A 20,995-nucleotide genomic window follows, 5' to 3' on the forward strand; every position below is an offset into this window, starting at 1 on the left:
TAACCTGCAATCTCTCATTTGGTCTTCCCATTTCATTTTACTTGGTTTTATTGCCTGAGTGTTAGTCAAATAGAGACAACATTGGGTTCACATAGAAGGTTGTGTGTGTGTGTGTGTGTGTGTGTGTGTGTGTGTGTGTGTGCGTGTTTTAATGCAAGACATTCATTTTTTTTTCTTTTTTTCTTAAATCAGCTATACTAATGAATGCAAATTCCAATTAAGGGTGGATTGAGTGGGTAGGATTTACCTGGTAAAAGTTTCATTTTTCAGTGCTTCTTGAGCAAAATCAATGAAGATATAGAGAAAAGAGAATTAGGAGATCTAAGAGTGTTCTGGGAAAGAAATATTGCCGGGAGCCGGTCCATGCTTGCTGTTTCAAGGGACCTGGCATATATGGCATACTGTTCTTAATATGTTTGCTCACCTTCTTGGCACTATGTGTTTTAACCAAGGTCTCAGAGAAAGGTTGTTTCCCCAGGTAGGGATTTTCCCCTGAAGTTAGGGAGGGAATAAAACTTCTTAACTAAGTGCCAGGCGGGTAATTAATCACTTTAACTATGAACAATCATGCTTAAGCTACATAATCTTTACTCCCTGGAATGGAGATAAGAAACGCCCTAACCTTTGTAATAGAAATTGACAGGATTAAAATCAACTGGTATAAATATGGATGTAACAAGACAATAAAAAGCAGAACCTCTCTGGAAATCCAGACCAGAACTTGGCTGGAGATCCTGGCTAGAGGTCCTGGCTAGGCTGCTGATCAACTGAACACTGTCTCCGTGTCATTCCTTCTTTGCCGACTCCGTCTACACCTTTGGGAACCCCTGGACCTGCTGGGGTTGGACCCCGGCATCTGGTGCCCGAACAGGGACCCCTAGGTAAGCCCCACTCTTGGGATGGATAGGACTCCACCGTAGGAAGAGGGTGGATAGTCTTCGCTGACTCCGTCCACACCTTTGGGAACCCCTGGAACAGGATTCCCCTAGGTAAGCCCCCCCCCATTGAGAACCCCCACATTCGGGACGGATAGGACTCCACCAGGGTACTTCAGACCCCCCTATAGAGGATAAGTAGGGTAAGAAGGTGGATAGTACAGAACTTAGATTGAGAAGATGTGCCATACTGAGTCCAAAGAAAGAAGACTCTGTATTGATTCTTAGATGGAGAAGATGTGCCACACTGAGTCTAAAGAAATAAGACTCTGTATTGATCTTTTAACACATATGCTTGCTAGCAGAGGAATTAAGGTTATTCCCAGTCAGACAGAACGTTTTATACAAGAAGTATGTCCATGCTTTTCTGAGGAAGAAAAGGTAAATGTAAAGGCATGGGAGGAGGTAGGCCCAAGGAGCCTTATCCTTAACCCTACTGCAGCCTTTCCACCCCGGAAAGTGCAGGATTGGCAAGCTCTCCCTGGGGTGATAGATCAGGACTCAGGTAATAGCGGAAAGCGCCAATCCTACTCTTAAAATGGATACAAGAGAGCATTTGGGGTTTTTCTTTTTAATGCCTGCTTTTAAAAAATAAAAAAGGGGGAATTTGCCGGGAGCCGGTCCATGCTTGCTGTTTCAAGGGACCTGGCATATATTGCATACTGTTCTTAATATGTTTGCTCACCTTCTTGGCACTATGTGTTTTAACCAAGGTCTCTGAGAAAGGTTGTTTCCCCAGGTAGGGATTTTCCCCTGAAGTTAGGGAGGGAATAAAACCTCTTAACTAAGTGCCAGGCGGGTAATTAATCACTTTAACTATGAACAATCATGCTTAAGCTACATAATCTTTACTCCCTGGAATGGAGATAAGAAACACCCTAACCTTTGGAATAGAGATTGATAGGATTGGAATCAACTGGTATAAATACAGATGTAAGAAGAAGACAGAACTAAGAAGACAGAACTTAGAAGACAGAACTTAGAAGACAGAACTTAGAAGACAGAACCTACACAGACAGAAGAACTTCGCTGGAGAGAACATGGCAAAAGATCCTGGACTGAACCTGACTACAGAAATTGGCAAGAGAACCTGACTAGAACCTGGTGACTGAACCTGGCTGGAGAACCTGGGCAGAACCTGGCTGAAGAACCTAGAGAGGGAAAATGGCTACAGAACCTGGCTGGAGAACCTGGAGAACCTAGCAAGAGAACATGGACACAGAACCTGGCTGGAGATCCTAACCAGAACTTCGCTGGAGATACAGACCAGAACTTCGCTGGAGATCCAGACCAGAACTTGGCTGGAGATCCTGGCTAGAGGTCCTGGCTAGGCTGCTGATCAACTGAACGCTGTCTCCGTGTCATTCCTTCTTTGCCGACTCCGTCTACACCTTTGGGAACCCCTGGACCTGCTGGGGTTGGACCCCGGCAAAATATAACTCTAAAGATAAAATGACTTCTGTTTCTGCATCCACATTTATTATACCTCTTCTGTCTTTCCAATCCTCTCATCCTTATTACCTAGCTTCTAGCTTTCAAGTACAAATGTGTAAATTCAATAAATACATATCTATATTTCCTTGCAAAATGAATTTCTTTATAATATTTTTCAAGAAATTGCATTGGAAATCCCAATCAAACCAATTACAGATGAGCAAGGAAAAACAACCTACTTATATTACTTAATGAATGCCAGAATGAAAAGTGTTTCTGATTCTCAAAAATATCTATTTTTAATAAATATGATTTATATACTAACCACTCTCCCCATTACATAATAGTAAACATGATGAAGAGTTGGCAAGAGTTCACAACATTTCAAATGCATCAATAGCTTTCCATTGTACATCCATTTTTCTGGCGTACATTTAATATTTCCTTAAAAGCTCCATTAAATATGTAAACTCTTCTTTTGTCCTTGTAGATATAATTTCTGATCTATCTAACAGAACCCAGTAAATGGGTACTTCTCTAGGAGGTGTGAGTGATATTTCCCAATAATTTCACACACACGCACACACACACACACACACACACACACACACACACACACACAAGCCCCGTAAAGCTTTATCTCAAATTATCAGTAAATTTAGCATCTTATAAACTAAGCTCCTGACAAATATTTGGAAGTGAAATACACAAGGTGATATTTATTCACCCAAAGCATTTATTTCTCACAGAAATTTTCCCCATTGATTTTAGAGAGTGAAAGAGAGAGGGGAAGATTTTACCCATTGATTTTAGAGAGTGAAAAAGAGAGGGGAAGAGAGGGGGGAGGAGGGGAAGAGAGAGAGAGAGAGAGAGAGAGAGAGAGAGAGAGAGAGAGAGAGAGAAACCCCAATGTGACTGTGACAGAGATACAACAATTGTTTGCCTCCCAAATGCACCCCAACCAGGGTGGGGATTGGACCTGCAACCCAGGTACATGCCCTTGACCAGGAATTGAACCTGTGACTATCAGGTACGCAGGCCTATGCTCTAACCAATTAGAAACACAGGCCAGGGACTCACAAATATTTTTTGAAATATTATGAGTCTAGAAAAATTAAATTTGGTGGTACAGTTTTCTCTCATAATATTTTGGTTTCTGTTAGCCAAACTTAATTTTTAACTGCACCTAATTAATTGATTTGCAAATTTTATTTCTAAATATTCATCACATATTCATATATTGTGTATGTACACAATGGTTTACATTTTCTGTAATGGCATGTCTTTTATTATTTGAAAGCTCCCTATCTCTTCCAATTTTATTGCTTATGCCTAAAATGATTCATTTTCCTACTACTCCTCATCTCCCTTTGTGCCGGGAGCCGGTCCATCCTTGCTGTTTCAAGGGACCTGGCATATATGGCATACTGTTCTTAATATGTTTGCTCACCTTCTTGGCACTATGTGTTTTAACCAAGGTCTCTGAGAAAGGTTGTTTCCCCAGGGAGGGATTTTCCCCTGAAGTTAGGGAGGGAATAAAACCTCTTAACTAAGTGCCAGGTGGGTAATTAATCACTTTAACTACGAACAATCGTGCTTAAGCTACATAATCTTTACTCCCTGGAATGAAGATAAGAAACGCCCTAACCTTTGTAATAGAGATTGATAGGATTGAATCAACTGGTATAAATACAGATGCAACAAGACAGCAAGAGCCAGAACTTAGAACACAGAACTTAGAACACAGAACTTAGGACACAGAACTTAGAATACGGAACCAAGAGAGACAGAACCTAGGCACAGAACCTACACAGAACGTTCTCTAGAGACAGAAGAACTTCGAGGGAGAGAACATGGCAAAAGATCCTGGACTGAACCTGACTACAGAAACTGGCAAGAGAACCTGACTAGAACCTGGTGACTGAACCAGGCTGGAGAACCTGGACAGAACCTGGCTGGAGATCCAAACCAGACCTTCGCTGGAGATCCAGACCGGAACTTGGCTGGAGATCCGGGCTAGAGATCCTGCCAGGCTGCTGATCAACTGAACGCTGCCTCCATGTCATTCCTTCTTTGCCGACTCCGTCCACACCTTTGGGGACCCCTGGACCCGCTGGGGTTGGACCCCGGCATCCCAGATGCCAGCAGCCTGGCAGGATCTCTAGCCCGGAGTCGGCAAAGAAGGAATGACATGGAGGCAGCGTTCAGTTGATCAGCAGCCTGGCAGGATCTCTAGCCCGGATCTCCAGCCAAGTTCCGGTCTGGATCTCCAGCGAAGGTCTGGTTTGGATCTCCAGCCAGGTTCTGTCCAGGTTCTCCAGCCTGGTTCAGTCACCAGGTTCTAGTCAGGTTCTCTTGCCAGTTTCTGTAGTCAGGTTCAGTCCAGGATCTTTTGCCATGTTCTCTCCCGCGAAGTTCTTCTGTCTCTAGAGAACGTTCTGTGTAGGTTCTGTGCCTAGGTTCTGTCTCTCTTGGTTCCGTATTCTAAGTTCTGTGTCCTAAGTTCTGTGTTCTAAGTTCTGTGTTCTAAGTTCTGGCTCTTGCTGTCTTGTTGCATCTGTATTTATACCAGTTGATTCAATCCTATCAATCTCTATTACAAAGGTTAGGGCGTTTCTTATCTTCATTCCAGGGAGTAAAGATTATGTAGCTTAAGCACGATTGTTCGTAGTTAAAGTGATTAATTACCCACCTGGCACTTAGTTAAGAGGTTTTATTCCCTCCCTAACTTCAGGGGAAAATCCCTCCCTGGGGAAACAACCTTTCTCAGAGACCTTGGTTAAAACACATAGTGCCAAGAAGGTGAGCAAACATATTAAGAACAGTATGCCATATATGCCAGGTCCCTTGAAACAGCAAGGATGGACCGGCTCCCGGCATCCCTTTGCATAAATTATATTTCCCGTTATTTCAATGATAGCTTATAGTTAATTTTTGTTAAATTATTTTATTGTTTTTCATTGCCATTTTTTCACAATTCTTTAATAATACATCTTGCTTTTGCAATGGTCTAAAATATTTTGGTACACATTTGTTCTCACACTGTCTAATTCTTACAGGTTTCAGAAATCAGTGTTGGTGCTATTTCCTTTAAAATCCTCTCAGATCTACTCTGTAGTTATTTGGGTGTCCATCTTATACATTCAAATATCATTCTGTAAATAAGGTTATCACTTATTTTACTTTAGGTAGTATAATTTCCCACCAACTTAACCATCTCCTCATTATACATAGAGCTTCTGGAGGAAAGGGATTAAATTTTTTTATCCCCTTAATGCAATACAAAATATTGATATAGACTTTTTTACATTTACATTTCAATAAAACTAGCAATCAATGCAACATTATTCACTGAATGATGTAATTTATTTTCTCTAGCATTTGTTAATGTGATATATTTCTTATGAACAAAATCTTTTATTTCTATGGTTTTTGGGTTTTCTTATAATTGGTTTAACTCTTCTAAAGAAATGTTTTAGAAGTCCAATTTCTTTTCCTATATGAACACACTAAGACCAGTGATAAGGCAAATATGAAATACAGAAATTTAAAACATTTGAAACAAATGGTGACTTTATGATGCCTTCACCTCTATGATTAAAAATTACCCACCCATCATAAGTTTATGTACAGGGTGGTGCATAGTAGATTTGTAGTTGTGAGTGTGAAAAGCACAGAGTTTATTCTTATATTGTTATTAATTAAGTATTGTATTATTTTCCATATGAATAACTGTAGGCCTACTTTTGCCCCACCCTGCATTTAAGTTTTTACATGGTTAGATTTTATGTTCTCATATCTTTGTTCATTCTCTTCCCTGGATTTCTTTGTATTTAAAATTTAAAGAGAGTTGTGTCTTCTATAATCTGCCTAATTTTATCCATGCCTCAGACTGCACTTACCACTTCTATGTTTATGTCCATCAGAAATTTTTTTTTGATTCAGACTTCTCTTTGAGGATCCCTCTATTTTCAACCATCTCCTGCTCATCTCTACTCAAATGTCATCATAGCAGCTGAGAAACCACCTTTCTCTTCAAATTTTTTTCTTCACAGGCTCTTTATCTTACATATCTCTGAATCCCCTATATGACCAAGTCCTTTCCATTCTGCCACTGAAACATCACTCAATTCTGCCTCTGCGTATCTCCTCAAAACAACTGCCCTGGGTGTGTGTAACATCTACACTCTGCTTCAGCCTTTACCAAGTTATCAACGTTACTTTTCTAAGATACTGATATAAAATATTGCCCCTGTATTCAAAACCACACAGAGATACATAAATACATGTTTCTCTTTCAGAGTTGTGGCAATCTATAACCAATATCGTTTTTTATTGTGAAATTCTTACTGTATATTTCTTTTCAACTTATATGTTATTCACAAATATTTTCTTAACTAGTGGCCTGGTGCATGAAATTTGTGCACCGGGGGGGGGGGGGGAGGCGGGGGTGTCTCTCAGCCAGGCCTGCACCATCTCGCAGTCTGGGAGGTTTTGAGGGATGTCCTACTGACACCTCACGAAGAGCGAGCCTAAGCCAGCAGTTGGACATCCTTAACGCCGCAGCAAAGGTGGGAGAGGCTCCCTCCACTGCCGCAGTGCTCGCCAGCCTTGAGCCCAGCTCAGGGCTTCTGGCTGAGAGGCACTCCCCCTACAGGAGAGCACTGACCACCAGGGAGCAGCTCCTGTGTTGAGCATCTGCCCCCTGGTGGTCAGTGCATGTCATAGCAACTGGTTGTTCTGCTATTCAGTTGATTTGCATATTAGCCTTTTACTATACAGGATGATCCCAGTAGGATCTAATTACCATATCCTATTTATGGCAATAATTATTTTGATCATATTTCTATTTTGGAGTATTATTGCATTTGTAATATAGGTATTACATGTATGTAGATATTTATCTTATAGTTTGCCTTGTATATATAATATATAAAAGATGAAGGAATTTTTAATGTACTATAATATAATTTTCATAGACTGGAAAGATAATAAAATAAATAAGCTTTTAAAGGATACTAGGGAAATTATATTAATAATCAGTATATACTTTTTAATCTGAGTAAAATTGCTTCCTTTCACTTCAGTCATTTTTATATTCATTATAAAATTAATATATAGCAGAAAAAGACTAAGTGGGGAAAGTGTGGATATTTTGCTTTATGTGAATTAAGCACATCACTTAATTGATTTGATTTCATAATGCATAACTTAGATCAGCTTGTTAGATAGTCATTTAAAATTCAAATAATGGAAACGGTCAACATGCTTACTTTAACAGATGGAGACCTGCTACAGATATCTCCTACTAGAGTAGATGGCAGCTTCATAACTTGATGGAAAAGATTTTGCAAAGAAAGTATTTTGCCTTCATATGACTGACCTGAGCTCTTTTAACATGCCAGGTATTATTTATATTGATGAAACGGTATTACTACCCTTTTTATGGACAGTTTTCTGGGATATGTGCAGGATTTTTTTTGGCTAAACACTACCCTCAAAAATTGCCTTCTAAGAAGGAGAGTGATCAAATGTTAGAGCTCAGAAGTTCCTGCATAAAATTAGGTCTTGGTTTTTCTCACCTAGTTGCCATGTGATCTTGGAAAAGTTACTTAAGATTTTTTAATCATATAGCCTTACTGTTTTTTATGTAAAATTGAGCTAGTGCTATACTATTATAATAACAATTAAATGGAAACATATGTGCAAGTCACTTTGCATAGAGCATGACACATAGTAATGTATGCGTCGATATCATTATCACCCTGAGCATATCAAATGTGTAGGAAGTTCTGATATCTCACAAACCATCTATTTTACAACAATAAAAGAGCAAATGATTTATATTTGAATGATACAAATATATATGCTTTTTATTTTCATCTCTAACAGATTTATAGAAAAAAATGAATGCAATGGGTGTTTAACAATGTCACATATGTAAATGTACACACAAAAATCCCAAAATATGATTAGTAAGTGTTAAGAAATTATCTTGTGCCTTTTAAGCAATGAAAAATGTAACTCATGACGTTCCTCTAAAGGAAGATATTTTTTTCAGCGTAATTGCTTAACAGGCATGAACAAATTTAGCTAGTTATTATTTATGGATAGAATATATGTTACCTTGACTTTTACATTCAAAAGGCCATTATTTCAGTTTGTAATTTTATGTCATATATGCAGTTTAATTGCTCCCCGTGAGAAATATTCCTGCAAAAAGAACATTGGCTTCTAAAGAGATGGCTTTCTGTTTATAAATGGATTCTGTCTTTTCCCCTGAAGGATGTAATTCAAAATGACAGCACAGTAAAAAGGGCTTGACACAAAGGCATGTAACATTTCAAGGGGATTAATTTTTTATTCATGCAAAATGTGAATGCTCCTTTTCTTCTCATGATTTAAAAATATCTCTCACCTGTTAAAGTTCAGACTATAGTTCAAATATGCATGTAACACAAGCAGAAAATAATTGATCACAGGGATCTACTTGGTATATTTCTTCTGCCCTCTCTTTTCTCTGTTTATGGTGACAACTCAACATATGTCATGCAACTCTTTTGCAGCTTTGTTCTAATGAACGGTTTTAGAGCAACAGGTAAAAGAAAGTAACAACTTTTTGATTTTCACATTAAGTCAAGTTAGAAGGAATGCAGCGTTCCAACAGGCCCATGGCTTCATCCAGATTCCCTTTCATAATTAAGATTTGGAAGTGACCTTCCTGATTCAGTGGGGCCTTTGCACTCCATCCTGATTTCCTGAGCATACTAGTTCCTCTCCCCTGGAGACATTTCCATTTCCCTGCACCTACGGCCTTCCCAGACTTTGACAAACTGCCCTCCATCCATACCTGCAAGAGCTCTATCCTTTCATTGGCCGAGTTTTATAGTCCTCATCTGATAAAAGCTCCACTATCCTCCTTGTGGATAAGAATACTGACACCCTCTAGGAAGATGTCTTCTCTTCCCTATACTCTAGACTGAACATACTTTATATGCACAAAACCCAAAAGAGGACCCAGGTTCCCAATGCCACATTGTATCAAAAGCAGAGTATCTCCCAAACCATCTTCCTTAATTAGCTATTACAGCTGGTCACATATATGCAGTAGGAAAAAGCAACAACAGCCTTGCTTGCTGGGTTGGGAACATATTCCTTATTATTCTCATGTGCTAGATAATCAGATGCATATTTCTTTCTCCTTTTTTAACATTAATTTATATTTTTTCTGTTTCCCTTAATAGCGAAGTAAGGGAACGTATTGCTCTAAGACGCTCTGTGTTGTTAACCACAACAAATGCTATCCAGTCATTTTTCATATAGATGTGGCATTTGCTAAAGTGTGATGATTTCTAATTGCCACTCATAACATTGGCAAGTAAAATTTATGGTCACTGAGTAAATATATTTCCATAAAAATGGATAATAAATTTAAGGAAAAAATGACAAAGTAGTAAAATATGGAAAACAACATAGCTGAAGGAATAAAATGCCCATTTCATTAAGATTCTCAGTGTTACATAACTTTATTAGATGAACTTAAACTCTGCTTCTGGAGTCAGAAGAGAATCATTTTCTGTTTTGTTTTGTTTGTTTTTTAAACTGTTCCTGCAAATGAGTACCTAGCGATTTGCTTGAATTTCTTATTTTACCAGAAATAGAAACATGTAGTTTCTGTATCGGAAGTCCCAGGAACACTGAACTAATCCTTGAAAAAGTATCAGAAATTGAACAGGTACTGATGGCTGTTAAATGTAACACTGCAAAAGAAAACTAGATAAAATGCAAGTGAGAGGTATTCACTTTCAATGAGAAACTGAGTAATAGAGAAGATATATGTATGAATCATTCTATTATCATTGAAACTATAGCAATGTTTACCTATTGCAAAATCAAAATAAAATAGAATTAAAGTAATGTAAATAGCATCACTTTAATTTCTCTGATAAAAAAAAGTATATGAGGATGATTCAACACATAATCACTAAAAAGACGGCAGAGAATTCTTATGGTAATTAAATGATATAGCAAATAACATGGTGACATATATGTGAAATATGTCTTAATACATTGCAATTGTCAAGTGTATTACCTTTCAGTTAATGAATTAGAGCAATATCCCAATCTATTGTGAATATTTTACTTCCACAGAAATTGATAGCATAAGACTTATGTGTTTTGACTCATTTATGTTATTTTCTATTAAAGTCACACTGTGCATGAGTCTAATGGAAAACTGAAAATCTGAAGTCATTTAATTTTTATCCATTACTCTATGCTTATCAAAGACCAAAAGTATCTGAAAAACTATTGCAATCCCGGTAGTATTGGTTGAAATGTAAGAGCATTTTTCAAAAGCTGCACTGATTTAGACTTAACAGGAAAGAACATACTTTTGGGGAATCGAGGTGGATTGTCATTGACATCGGTGAGGGTGATGTTGACTATGGTCGTTCCGGCTAACCCTCCCAGTTGTCCGCCCATGTCCTTGGCTTGGATGAGGACTTGGTATTGTTCTTTGACCTCCCTGTCCATGTTTGGCAAAGCTGTTCTAATAACACCTTAAGGAAAAAAAATAACAAAAGATAAATATCACAAGTTGTAGTTTCCAAAAGAAAATAGTCCACAACAAGAAAATGATTCTACCTAGATTCACTAGCAAGGACACAACAACAAAAATTATGTGTCTTTTAAAAATTGAAACACCCAAAGTGTGGTTAGGACATAAACATGTTATGGTGACAGCCATATAATGAAATGTGGCACTGTGGAATGTGGTTGAAGAATAATGCGTCAGCTGTAAAAGGTGGTCATTTATTAGTCAACCGGGTCAGTCGTTATTTATACAGAATGATCCTGTCTTTAAAAGAGAATGAAAATGTTCAATTATAGATGAATATACTAAAAACATTAAGCGATTACACTGAGTGAGAGATTTCTAAAGATGACCATTTCTTTCTTCATTCTTAATTTTTTTAGGTTAAATCCATTACCATTTTAAACACACTAAGTATCCCCTTCGTATATTTTATTTTGTCTTTAGAGATTCCTCTTAATTATTTTAGCCACTAGTTTTTTTTTACTTAAGTCTTATGAAACTTTGTTACAGAGACCTTGTCTCTCTTATCACCAAGTTACCTCCCATTTAGGATAGTGCCTGCCATTTAGAAGGAATTCAGTTAGAATAACTGACTAGTTGAAAGATTGGCTGAATAAATGAATGAATCTATAAATAACTAAATTTATGATTATGAATAATATAGTATATACGCATATCCTATTTTTCCACTCTGTGCCCAAGTGTAGAATTAATTTCTATTTCTATTTATTCATAGTGAAATAACTAAAACCTTCTGGATTTGTTGAAATAACATTATAAATAAATTTTATGCCAAATTCCAATCTATAGCCAGTAGTTTTAGCAAAAGATTGCAGAGGATTTATCTTAAACCCATGTGTCTTTGATAGCGTTGTTCCTTAAATAAAGTAGCACATGTGAGGACAAAGATAATATCAACTCTCAGACACAGACACAAAATACAACCTCCGAATCATAAGCTAAATATCAATCCCCATTTAATCTATTTTTTCCACTATCAATTTACCAAATCTTGTTTTGCTGCTAATTCAAATTTAACTACAATCTAAGATTTCTTCTAACCCTTGCCAGGAAATAGTTGCAAAAAAGGCAAGCTCCATTTTTTGCTACTGTTGCTTTATTCATGCATTGGCACTGACTTTTATTCCAATCTGTTTTTCCTCTTTTAATTTCAGTTTTCTAATGTTTCATTCCCAAGTCTCTTAACTAAAAGTTTTCACCTCTGCACCTCAATGGCCTGTCCTACATGCCTTAAGCTATATGACTTCTGCCTGCATTACAATGCTTATATTTTTAGATAAATGCCTGGGTTTTAATTCATATGCATGGTGTGTTGTCCTGTTGTTGACCAGATCTATCTTTACTCAATTCATTCTCAATATGAAAAATGCATATGTATATATTACTCAATTAATTTCTAATATGAATATTTCCAATATGAAAATGTATAAATGTGTTATACACACACACACATATATTAGGTTGTTATTAAAGAGAGCAAGTAAGCATTAACAGACTTACTTAAGCCTAGATTTTTTTCTTTCTGGTGATCTGTGACAATTGCCAACATGACCTCAAACTGCCCCGCCCTCCTGCTCCATCCTGAGTCCGGTAGGGGACCTTTCTGCTCCTTCTAGCCCCACTTCCGGTGTAATGCTGCTCAACCGGAAGGCGTGTTAGAAGTTAGAGAGCAAACAAGGCCCTTCACGTAGTTTCAAAGAAATCTCATTGATGAGTATGATGTGCTTCTGCTCCCCACAACCATTTCCACTGAAAACCCCTGTCCCCGGGAAATAAAATATGACACTGATAGAATTTAAATTTTTAGAGTTGAATCTAGGGATTCAGGCAACGTTCAATGTGAGAAGAGAATCTTGAAACATTGTGGTCCATGGAATCAGCCTGAAGGGAAACAGACCTACTTTTCAAGAAGTTACTCTTCTGGGTACACACTGCTTATTACCTGCTTAACTTTTAAAGCCAAACAAACAGAAGGGCAGTGCGTGCTCTTGAGCAGGGAGGAACCTTGCCAAGGACCGGGCTTAAGTGCTAGTCAAATGTAACCAGCAGAGAGAAATGCTGCATTCTGTTATTTCAGGTCCTAGGCCTCAGTTCATGAGCCCATCTCTATTTTTCCATAGTTGTATATAAAGATGCAGCGACAACCTTCTGTAATAATAGCTGCAGCCTAAAAAGAAAAAAGAAAAAGAAAAAAAAAAAAAACACCACACACACACACACACACACACACACACATGCATTTTCTGGAACAGTATTAGTACTTTGTAGGAGTGCCACCACAAACTTTAATTAATCTGGAATACATCCTATTTATTGGGGGGAAAAAAGAGTAGATAGGTAAATATTCATTGGCTCCTAGTAGGTTTTGAGTGTGTTAAACCTAATAAACTTTCCAACATATATAATTAAGATGGTAATTAGAGTAAAAACAAGAATGAAGAAAATGGATTTTATTTCTGCCAAAATTAATGGAAATATATGGCTGAGGGAATTATAAACTTAAAAATATATATATATATCCAGGAATGCAAGTCTTCCAGGGGATATATTCGCCATCTGCAATCACCACATATTGTATACAAGATCCTTAATCTGGGTGGATATCAGCCTATTTTGTAAAAATGTGTTAAATATGCTGAAAACAAATTGAGATAAAAATAATTCCATACTACATATGAGGAAGAAAATATTACATGTGATAATCCAGGATATTTATATAAGCTTTTCTTGAATTGAGGGTAGGACTGAGACATGCAACAGTAGATTCTGTGACCATTTGTATTAAAATATGCTTCATTCAGGCCCTGTTATTAGGTTTGAAGGTATAATAGCAAACACTCTTTCACTTATTCCCCCAGATCCACTTCATACACTTTCCTAGACCTCTGTCTGTTCTCTGGCTTCTGGTTGCCTTAGGCCAATTGTCAGGAGATGGCATGGTGTAAAGGAGAATGAGGTTGGGGTATTCCTTTCATGGAAACCCCCCTTTTTCCTGTCACAGTCCCTCACCCCACAGTGTCTCCAGGCCCTTCTCATTCCTTCAGCCCCAGTGTGGCTACTGAATGTACTTGTATTCCTCTTCCAGATTCTGGCCTGTCCCCATGGTTTCCCTACAGTCTGCTCACACTTTAATAAAGAGCTCTCTTATTAAATGAATCTCAAATTGCCCAATGGGGTGCCATCTGTTTCCATCTGGGATAATAATTAATACAGTCTCTGTACAAGATTTTTGTGTGGAATGCACATCTAATGGCTATGTGTTCATGTGGGGTGGTGAGGAGGCCATAAAGAAGTACTTAAATAATTAAGCTAATTTCAGATGGTGATTAGTGCTATGAGGAAAAAGAAATCAAGTGCCGTTAAACACAGTGTCAGAAACCTACTCTCGGGCAAAGCTTTAGAGCTGCAATCTCAGAGAAGTGGAGAAAGCAGACCTGGAAATAACATAGGGTAGGGTACCCCAGGGAGGCAGAGCAGGGGAGCACAGCCCTTCAGAGCACCCAGGGAGAGCCCAGGTGGCCACAGCATCCTGCCATGGGAAGGGTGGTATCAAAACAGACCACAGTGGGGGAAGGAAGTCACAGTGCTTTTCAAAGATAAATAAAATTTCTGGGAAGCATCTTGAAAATCAACAAGCAGAACCATATCAAACTAAACAGCTTCTGCCCAGCAAAAGAATCAGTCAGCAAAATTAAAAAGCAATCTATAGAATGGGAGAGAATATTTGCACATCTATCTTTGATAAGGGATTATTATCCCAAATAGGAAAGATTCATATAACTCAACAACAACAACAAAAAAACAAAAAATGGTTAAAAATGGGCAGAGGAACTGAATAACTTTTTTACAATGAGGTTATACAAATGGCCACATGCAAAGGTGCTTGACATCAATAACCATCACGGAAAGTCAAATCAAAAGTGCACTAAGGTATCACAGGTGTAAGAATGGCTGTCATCATAAAGACAGAGATAGTAGTAAATGTTGGAAGGAAGCTGAGAAGAAGAACACTTGTACACTGTGGGTGGAGACGAAAATTGGTGCAGCCCTTATGAAAAATAGCGTGGAGGTTCCTCACAAAATTAAAATTAGAACTACCTTATGGTCCACAATCCTACTTCTGGACATATATCTAGAGAAAATAAATGTAGTAAAAATAAAAATAAATAAAAACAGAGGCTCATAGACTATCTGTGCCTCCATGTTCATTGCAGCATTATTCTCAATAGCTAAAATATAGAAATATCCTAAGTATCCACCTGTGGATGATTGGATAAAGAAGACTGGACACAGAGAATAGAATATTATTCAGTCATGAGGATCAAGGAAATCCTGTCATTTGAACAACAGGATAAAACATTTGCTCATTACTCATCATCTGCTTTAGCATTGCCAGCAATTTAAAGCGCATAATCTCACAAAGCACTACTCTTATTATGGACAGGTACTAACATCTTTTTTATATATAAAATGAATTTTTTTCTTCCTGGAATTCATACCAGCCATTGACAGCCGATTTCTCCAGCAGCACAGAACACGGCTAGTGCGTCTTGTACCTGACAGCTCTCCAGCTTCCTAAAGTCATGTAGCACCTCCCCCCAGAGCACTTCCCTTTCAAGGTCAAATATTCTTAGTTCTGTCTGCTGACGTTCCATGACTTTTGAAATTAGGCAAGTGAAGTTCACACAGAGTTCTCACGAAGTGTGGCAATGGTTCTCACAAGGAAACCATTGTCTGCAGAATGTTTTTAGTCAAGTAATTTTACTACAGATATGCAAAATATTTTAAAATAGCTAACCTGTTTTTTTCATCTTAATACTTGTCTATTCCCCTAACACATTTCCTTCCTTACATTTATCACCATCTATTGTTTTTCTTTTCTTGTTAAGTTCCTATTAGTCCTTGTACGAATGGGGGGTAGGGGGAGAGTAATGATTGTTTTCTGTAGCAAATGCTCTTTTTTTTACTCTTGAAGAGAAAAAAGTTATATCTCTCTCACCAGCACCAACTGAGGTGTGTGAATCCTGTAAGACTTAACTCTGAATTAATATTAAAAAGCATTTTCAAATAATAAAGCACTCTTAAGTATTTATATAGTTACTATAAAATATAAACTCTGGACAGTGCTTTACTTTTAAATGGGGCTCAAAACACCAACACATTTTTATTTTTTTATTTTATTTTATTTTATTTTATTTTATTTTATTTTATTTTATTTTATTTTATTTTTCTTTATTGATTAAGGTATTACATATATGTCCTTATCCCCTGGTGTCTGTGTCCATTGGTTAGGCTTATATGCAGGCATACAAGTCCTTTGGTTGATCTCTCCTTCTTATCCCTACCTTCCCTCTGAGGTTTTAGCATCTGATCAATGCTCCTCTGCCCTGGATCTGTTTTTGTTCATCAGTTTATGTTGTTCAGTATAATCCACAAATGAGTGAGATCATGTGATATTTGTCTTTCTGTGACTGACTTATTTTGCTTCCAACACATTTTTAAAGTCCTGAAAAAAATTATTATTAGTCAGGATATGGCAGAAGGTTTCATTTAGGACAGAGCCTTGAAGATTATAATTCCTGAAATAAAGGTGATAGTCAAATTTAAAAAGCAAAAATCTCAAGAAAGAGTAATTTCTCTCAGCAACCTTTATCAGACTTCCCTGAACATAAGCTAGGAGAGGTTCTCAGAGCACATACCATCAGAATTGTGAATAAAGGACAAAGGGCGGAGGCGAGTATCTTATGCATGGAACTCCATTCTCACTTAACTGTTTTCATATGAAATCTAGAAATATGTTTAAATACATAAAATAAACACTCATAAACACACATTATTTTTGACAATGAACATAATATTGTAAAGAGTTCCGAAGATAGATGGTCATAAAGGTTGCACAACAATGTCAATGTGCTTAATGCCATTGAATTGTACACTTAAAATGGCTAAGATGGCAATTTTATTATGTATATTTTGCCTCAATAAAATTTTTAAAGTTCGGAGAAGTGAAAAATTAAATTTAGATAAATTATATCATAATGTTCTCCCAAGTTGGGGCTCAGATAATTTAGGAAAATACAATATATCACCACATGATACCCATAGTAGCAGTATCTAGTTATCCACATCAGACTAGTTTTTGAAATCATTTAGGGAAAGATTTAAATAATTTAAAATAATCTTAAATATAATTTCAGACATAGGGTACATAATTCATGTTTATTTTCTTCAATTAAATAATTCTATAATCAATTATATGGAGATATTTAACATCTTGATTTCTTACACTATGTAAAATATTACAATGTCTCTTGCTTGATGTTTTATAAATTGTGAATGTTTTTCTAATTAAATGTTAAGTGTAAAAATGTATGTCATATAGCATAACATGTTAATATAATATGTAATAGGCTATAAAATTAACAATGTCAATGTTATTTAATATTTTATAGATTTATCTCTATTTGTGAGTTTTAAAAATATTTAATGGTATTTTAAGGCATATAAATGAATATTTGAACACTAATTCAGAAAAAAATTTTCAGTTAATCCAAATAATGTTTGTCACACAACAGTGTCAATAAAGAAATCTTTAAATATTTTTTCTTTATTTTAAATGAAAAATAAATGGTTATATTTATCTCTTCATAAATCTTAGGCAACAGAAGTTTTGATGAGACTCTTTCTTTAAAAATTGTTTTCAACTGCATCTATACTCAAATGTGGAAACTTTTAAGATAATAGTTTCTCATGCATTTTATTTAATAAGAGCAAAAGGAATCATAAAAGAAAGCTATATGGCTGGAACAAATGGAGACTATTTCTGAGAAATTGCAATTATGCTTGATTTTTTATTTACTCTTATTAACCACAAGGTGATAAATTTGACAAGAAGTCTTCTTAATGGTTTCTGTGCATGAAAACTAGTTATCATTTTATTAATGAAGCGTTTCATCATCCACTCTTTTCCTGTCTAGTGGTCTGAGGTATTGTTAGTATCAAGACTTCTGTCTCCAGTGAAAATCAATGCTTCAAAAAATCTATTCCATAGTTTATGCCAAAATTGTTTCATCTTCAGTTCTAAATAATAATCATTATGTAAAAAATAAAAATACGCAATTATAAACCATATTATGAATATACTACTTTTCTATGATATAATATTTTCTAAAGACATTAGAATTTATTCGAGGTTGGTTATTAACAAGTAAAGTCAAGGGAATGTAAGTGTTTGACTCATATAATTGTATCTGTCTAATATTAATTTGACTTTAACAATTATATTTTTATCCATGCAGTCTGTTTAAGTTCATCTTTGTATGATTTTATCTTACATTTTCTTAAAGATAGATATTGGCTCCATCTGTAGTCATGTCCATAATATCAAGCCCTTCATCTTTCTGCTCCCACATTTAATCTGAGTACATAAACTCACCTAGTCTATAGAGTTAATCACTGCAAGCCAGTAACTATACTCTAATACCTCACCAATCTCTCACCTCTTTTCTCATTCCTCCATCCCCTCTGTCGCTGAGAAGTGCTTCTTAGAGTTTGAAAAGATGTAAGACACATGTATTGTTCATACTTCTATTCCTATTAGATTACCCATTATGGTACATTTAGAAAAGATAGGTAATTATGTAAGAAAAAATAACCCATCATGCTTCCGCCTGATAAAAGGATGTTTAATATTTTAGATAACTTCCCTTCAATATTTGTTGATATATTTCTCCTATCCAGCATGTAAAACAGTTTCTCTCAAAGCATGGGGACCTCATTTTATTTAAAAACAAATACAAAATATTTCTGTCTACCCTCCTGCCCTTTCTAGACTTCCCATAGATTCTTATATATTTGTTTTTGAAAACAATTTAAATGTCTTTACTTAAAAATGAGACTGGTTTTAAAAACAGACTAGTTTGGTGTTTCTAGTTTTCCAACCCTATCTTTTCCCTACTAGAAGCATAAAACTTTATTAATCCAAGTCCATCATTCATAACCTTTGATGAAAATAGCAATAAAAGCTCCATGATCATACCATATGTCAACAAGGCCCAAACTGAACATGATTGAACCCAGCCAAGAAAACCTGAAATAAAGGTCTGTTTTAGCCAGGATAATAAAAAATTTTAAAAAGCAAAGACTTTTGAAAATGTAAAGTAAATCATACAGAGAATTCTAACTAGCAAATGTGGAGTTGACACACATATGTAAGAAAGATTTATATTTACACAAAGATTTATATTCAATCCAAAGGAAATAGTTCTGCAGCAGTGAGGTAAGACCCTATTTTCCTTTGCTTAATTGCAGTGCATGCAAACTTTATTGTAGTATTAGAATAGGCAACTTCCCATGCCAAGATTTAATTAAAGTTTAAATATTTGAAGGTGGTAATGTTATTTCTAATAAAAAATTTACCTGTCTTGGGATCAATAGAGAAATAAGGTTGTCCCTGAAGAATGCTGTAAACGACTCGAGCACTGTTTCCATAGGTTGGGTCATCTGCATCCGTGGCCTTGACCTGGAGCACATATGCACCTGGAAAATAAGAAGATAAGACTCTAGCATCTTTATTTGACTGAGATCAAGGCCATGTACATTATCTGCTGGGCTTCTTTTGGGGGGAATTTGGCATTACTCTGTGAGCATATGATGTCACTGATAATAATTTAGCCATTATAACCAAAATGTTAGGCAATGATATAGTTCGTGCAAATGATGCATGCTTTAAATATCAATTTTAAAAGCTGTGTCCACTTCCAGTAGCTAGATCATTGAACTAAAAGTCATCAAGATAATTTTATTGATTTGTACCCCATAGAGAACATGCCACTGCTTACATGATCTCTTCTGCTTACTACATATGCTTTAATTTCATGATTAGGACATCAATAGAAAAGCTAAAAGGTTTAAAGGCTTATTGAACTTTCAAGGGTGTAAGTAATTTGCAGTTGCAATTTAAAAATCAACAATTACATACCAGCATTAGGGAACCTTTAATTAGGATAGTATTTGAGAAATTGAGGAACCCAAAATAATTGCAAACATAACTGTGAGAGCACCTCTCTGTCTCTAGACTGCATTAACCCAAAGGCTCATTGACATAGAACATTAAAGACAGTCCTAATTATCTGTAGCATTTCTCATCTTTTTTGACACTTGGTCATATTACTTATGTACTAAGAGAAATTGAAGGAAATTTTTTTAGTCTTCTATATTCATAGTCATACTTGAGTCTTTACAAACTTTGTTTGACTTTTTATTAAGTATAGTTGTATACAAACTTATATTGGTTATTTCAGTTTCGAGTGCACAGAATAGTTGTTTGGGATTTTTATACCTTACAGTGTAATCATTCCATTAAATCTAGTAATGATGTGTCACCTTGTAAACTTATTACAATATTATCCATCCCTTCCCTTCTGGTAACCATCCATTTGGTCTCTGCCTCCTACAACTTTTTAAGTGAGTACCTCTTCTTACTGTCCTGTTCAACGCCACTATTCTGACTTGAAATAAAGTAAAAGCAAAAATATCAAACTAGAAGTAAATAAATTAATATGTTGCTAATGAAGGAAGGAAATCTCTACTGAGCATAAAGGAGTAATATGTGCACCTCAAGTTATACAACCAGCAGCACCCCTTTTACCTTTTGGAGGAGTCAAAAGTAACTGCTCAGTTTGGGGAATATAAAATTGCTACTTTCCTTTCAGTTGCTCAGGCTTTTTTTTTTAAAGAAATATTTTGAAACAATGTCCAAATTTTACAATCAAAGTATTGAAGTGCAGTGATGTTAAAGTAGGCATTAATTCATTGATTCATTCATTTCTTCTTTCAATAAACAAGTGTGCAGTGGAGCACACCATGGTACTACTCCGAACATACAATAAAATATATGTTACATAATTACTTACTCTGTCAAATGCCATGTCCAGCATGACAGTTTTATATTCCACTCTTTTGTGTGTGTGTGTGGGGGGGGTATCTTGGGTAGTAAATCAACAAA

General features: G+C 36.1%; 1 protein-coding gene across 2 annotated transcripts in view; it reads right to left on the reverse strand.

Annotated features, from left to right (window-relative positions):
* CDH12 (cadherin 12) overlaps window positions 1–20,995 on the reverse strand; it is a 723,975-nt gene that overhangs the window by 46,920 nt on the left and 656,060 nt on the right. For both annotated transcript variants that reach the window (XM_036310943.1, XM_036310944.1), the window contains 2 exons: window positions 19,408–19,527; window positions 10,763–10,930 (listed from right to left, as the gene is read on the reverse strand). In XM_036310943.1, the coding sequence (XP_036166836.1) occupies window positions 10,763–10,930; window positions 19,408–19,527 (288 nt within the window). The remainder of the gene's footprint in view (window positions 1–10,762; window positions 10,931–19,407; window positions 19,528–20,995) is intronic.

Source organism: Myotis myotis, unplaced genomic scaffold, assembly GCF_014108235.1.
Source record: "Myotis myotis isolate mMyoMyo1 unplaced genomic scaffold, mMyoMyo1.p scaffold_m19_p_5, whole genome shotgun sequence".
Taxonomy (NCBI): Eukaryota; Metazoa; Chordata; class Mammalia; order Chiroptera; family Vespertilionidae; genus Myotis; species Myotis myotis.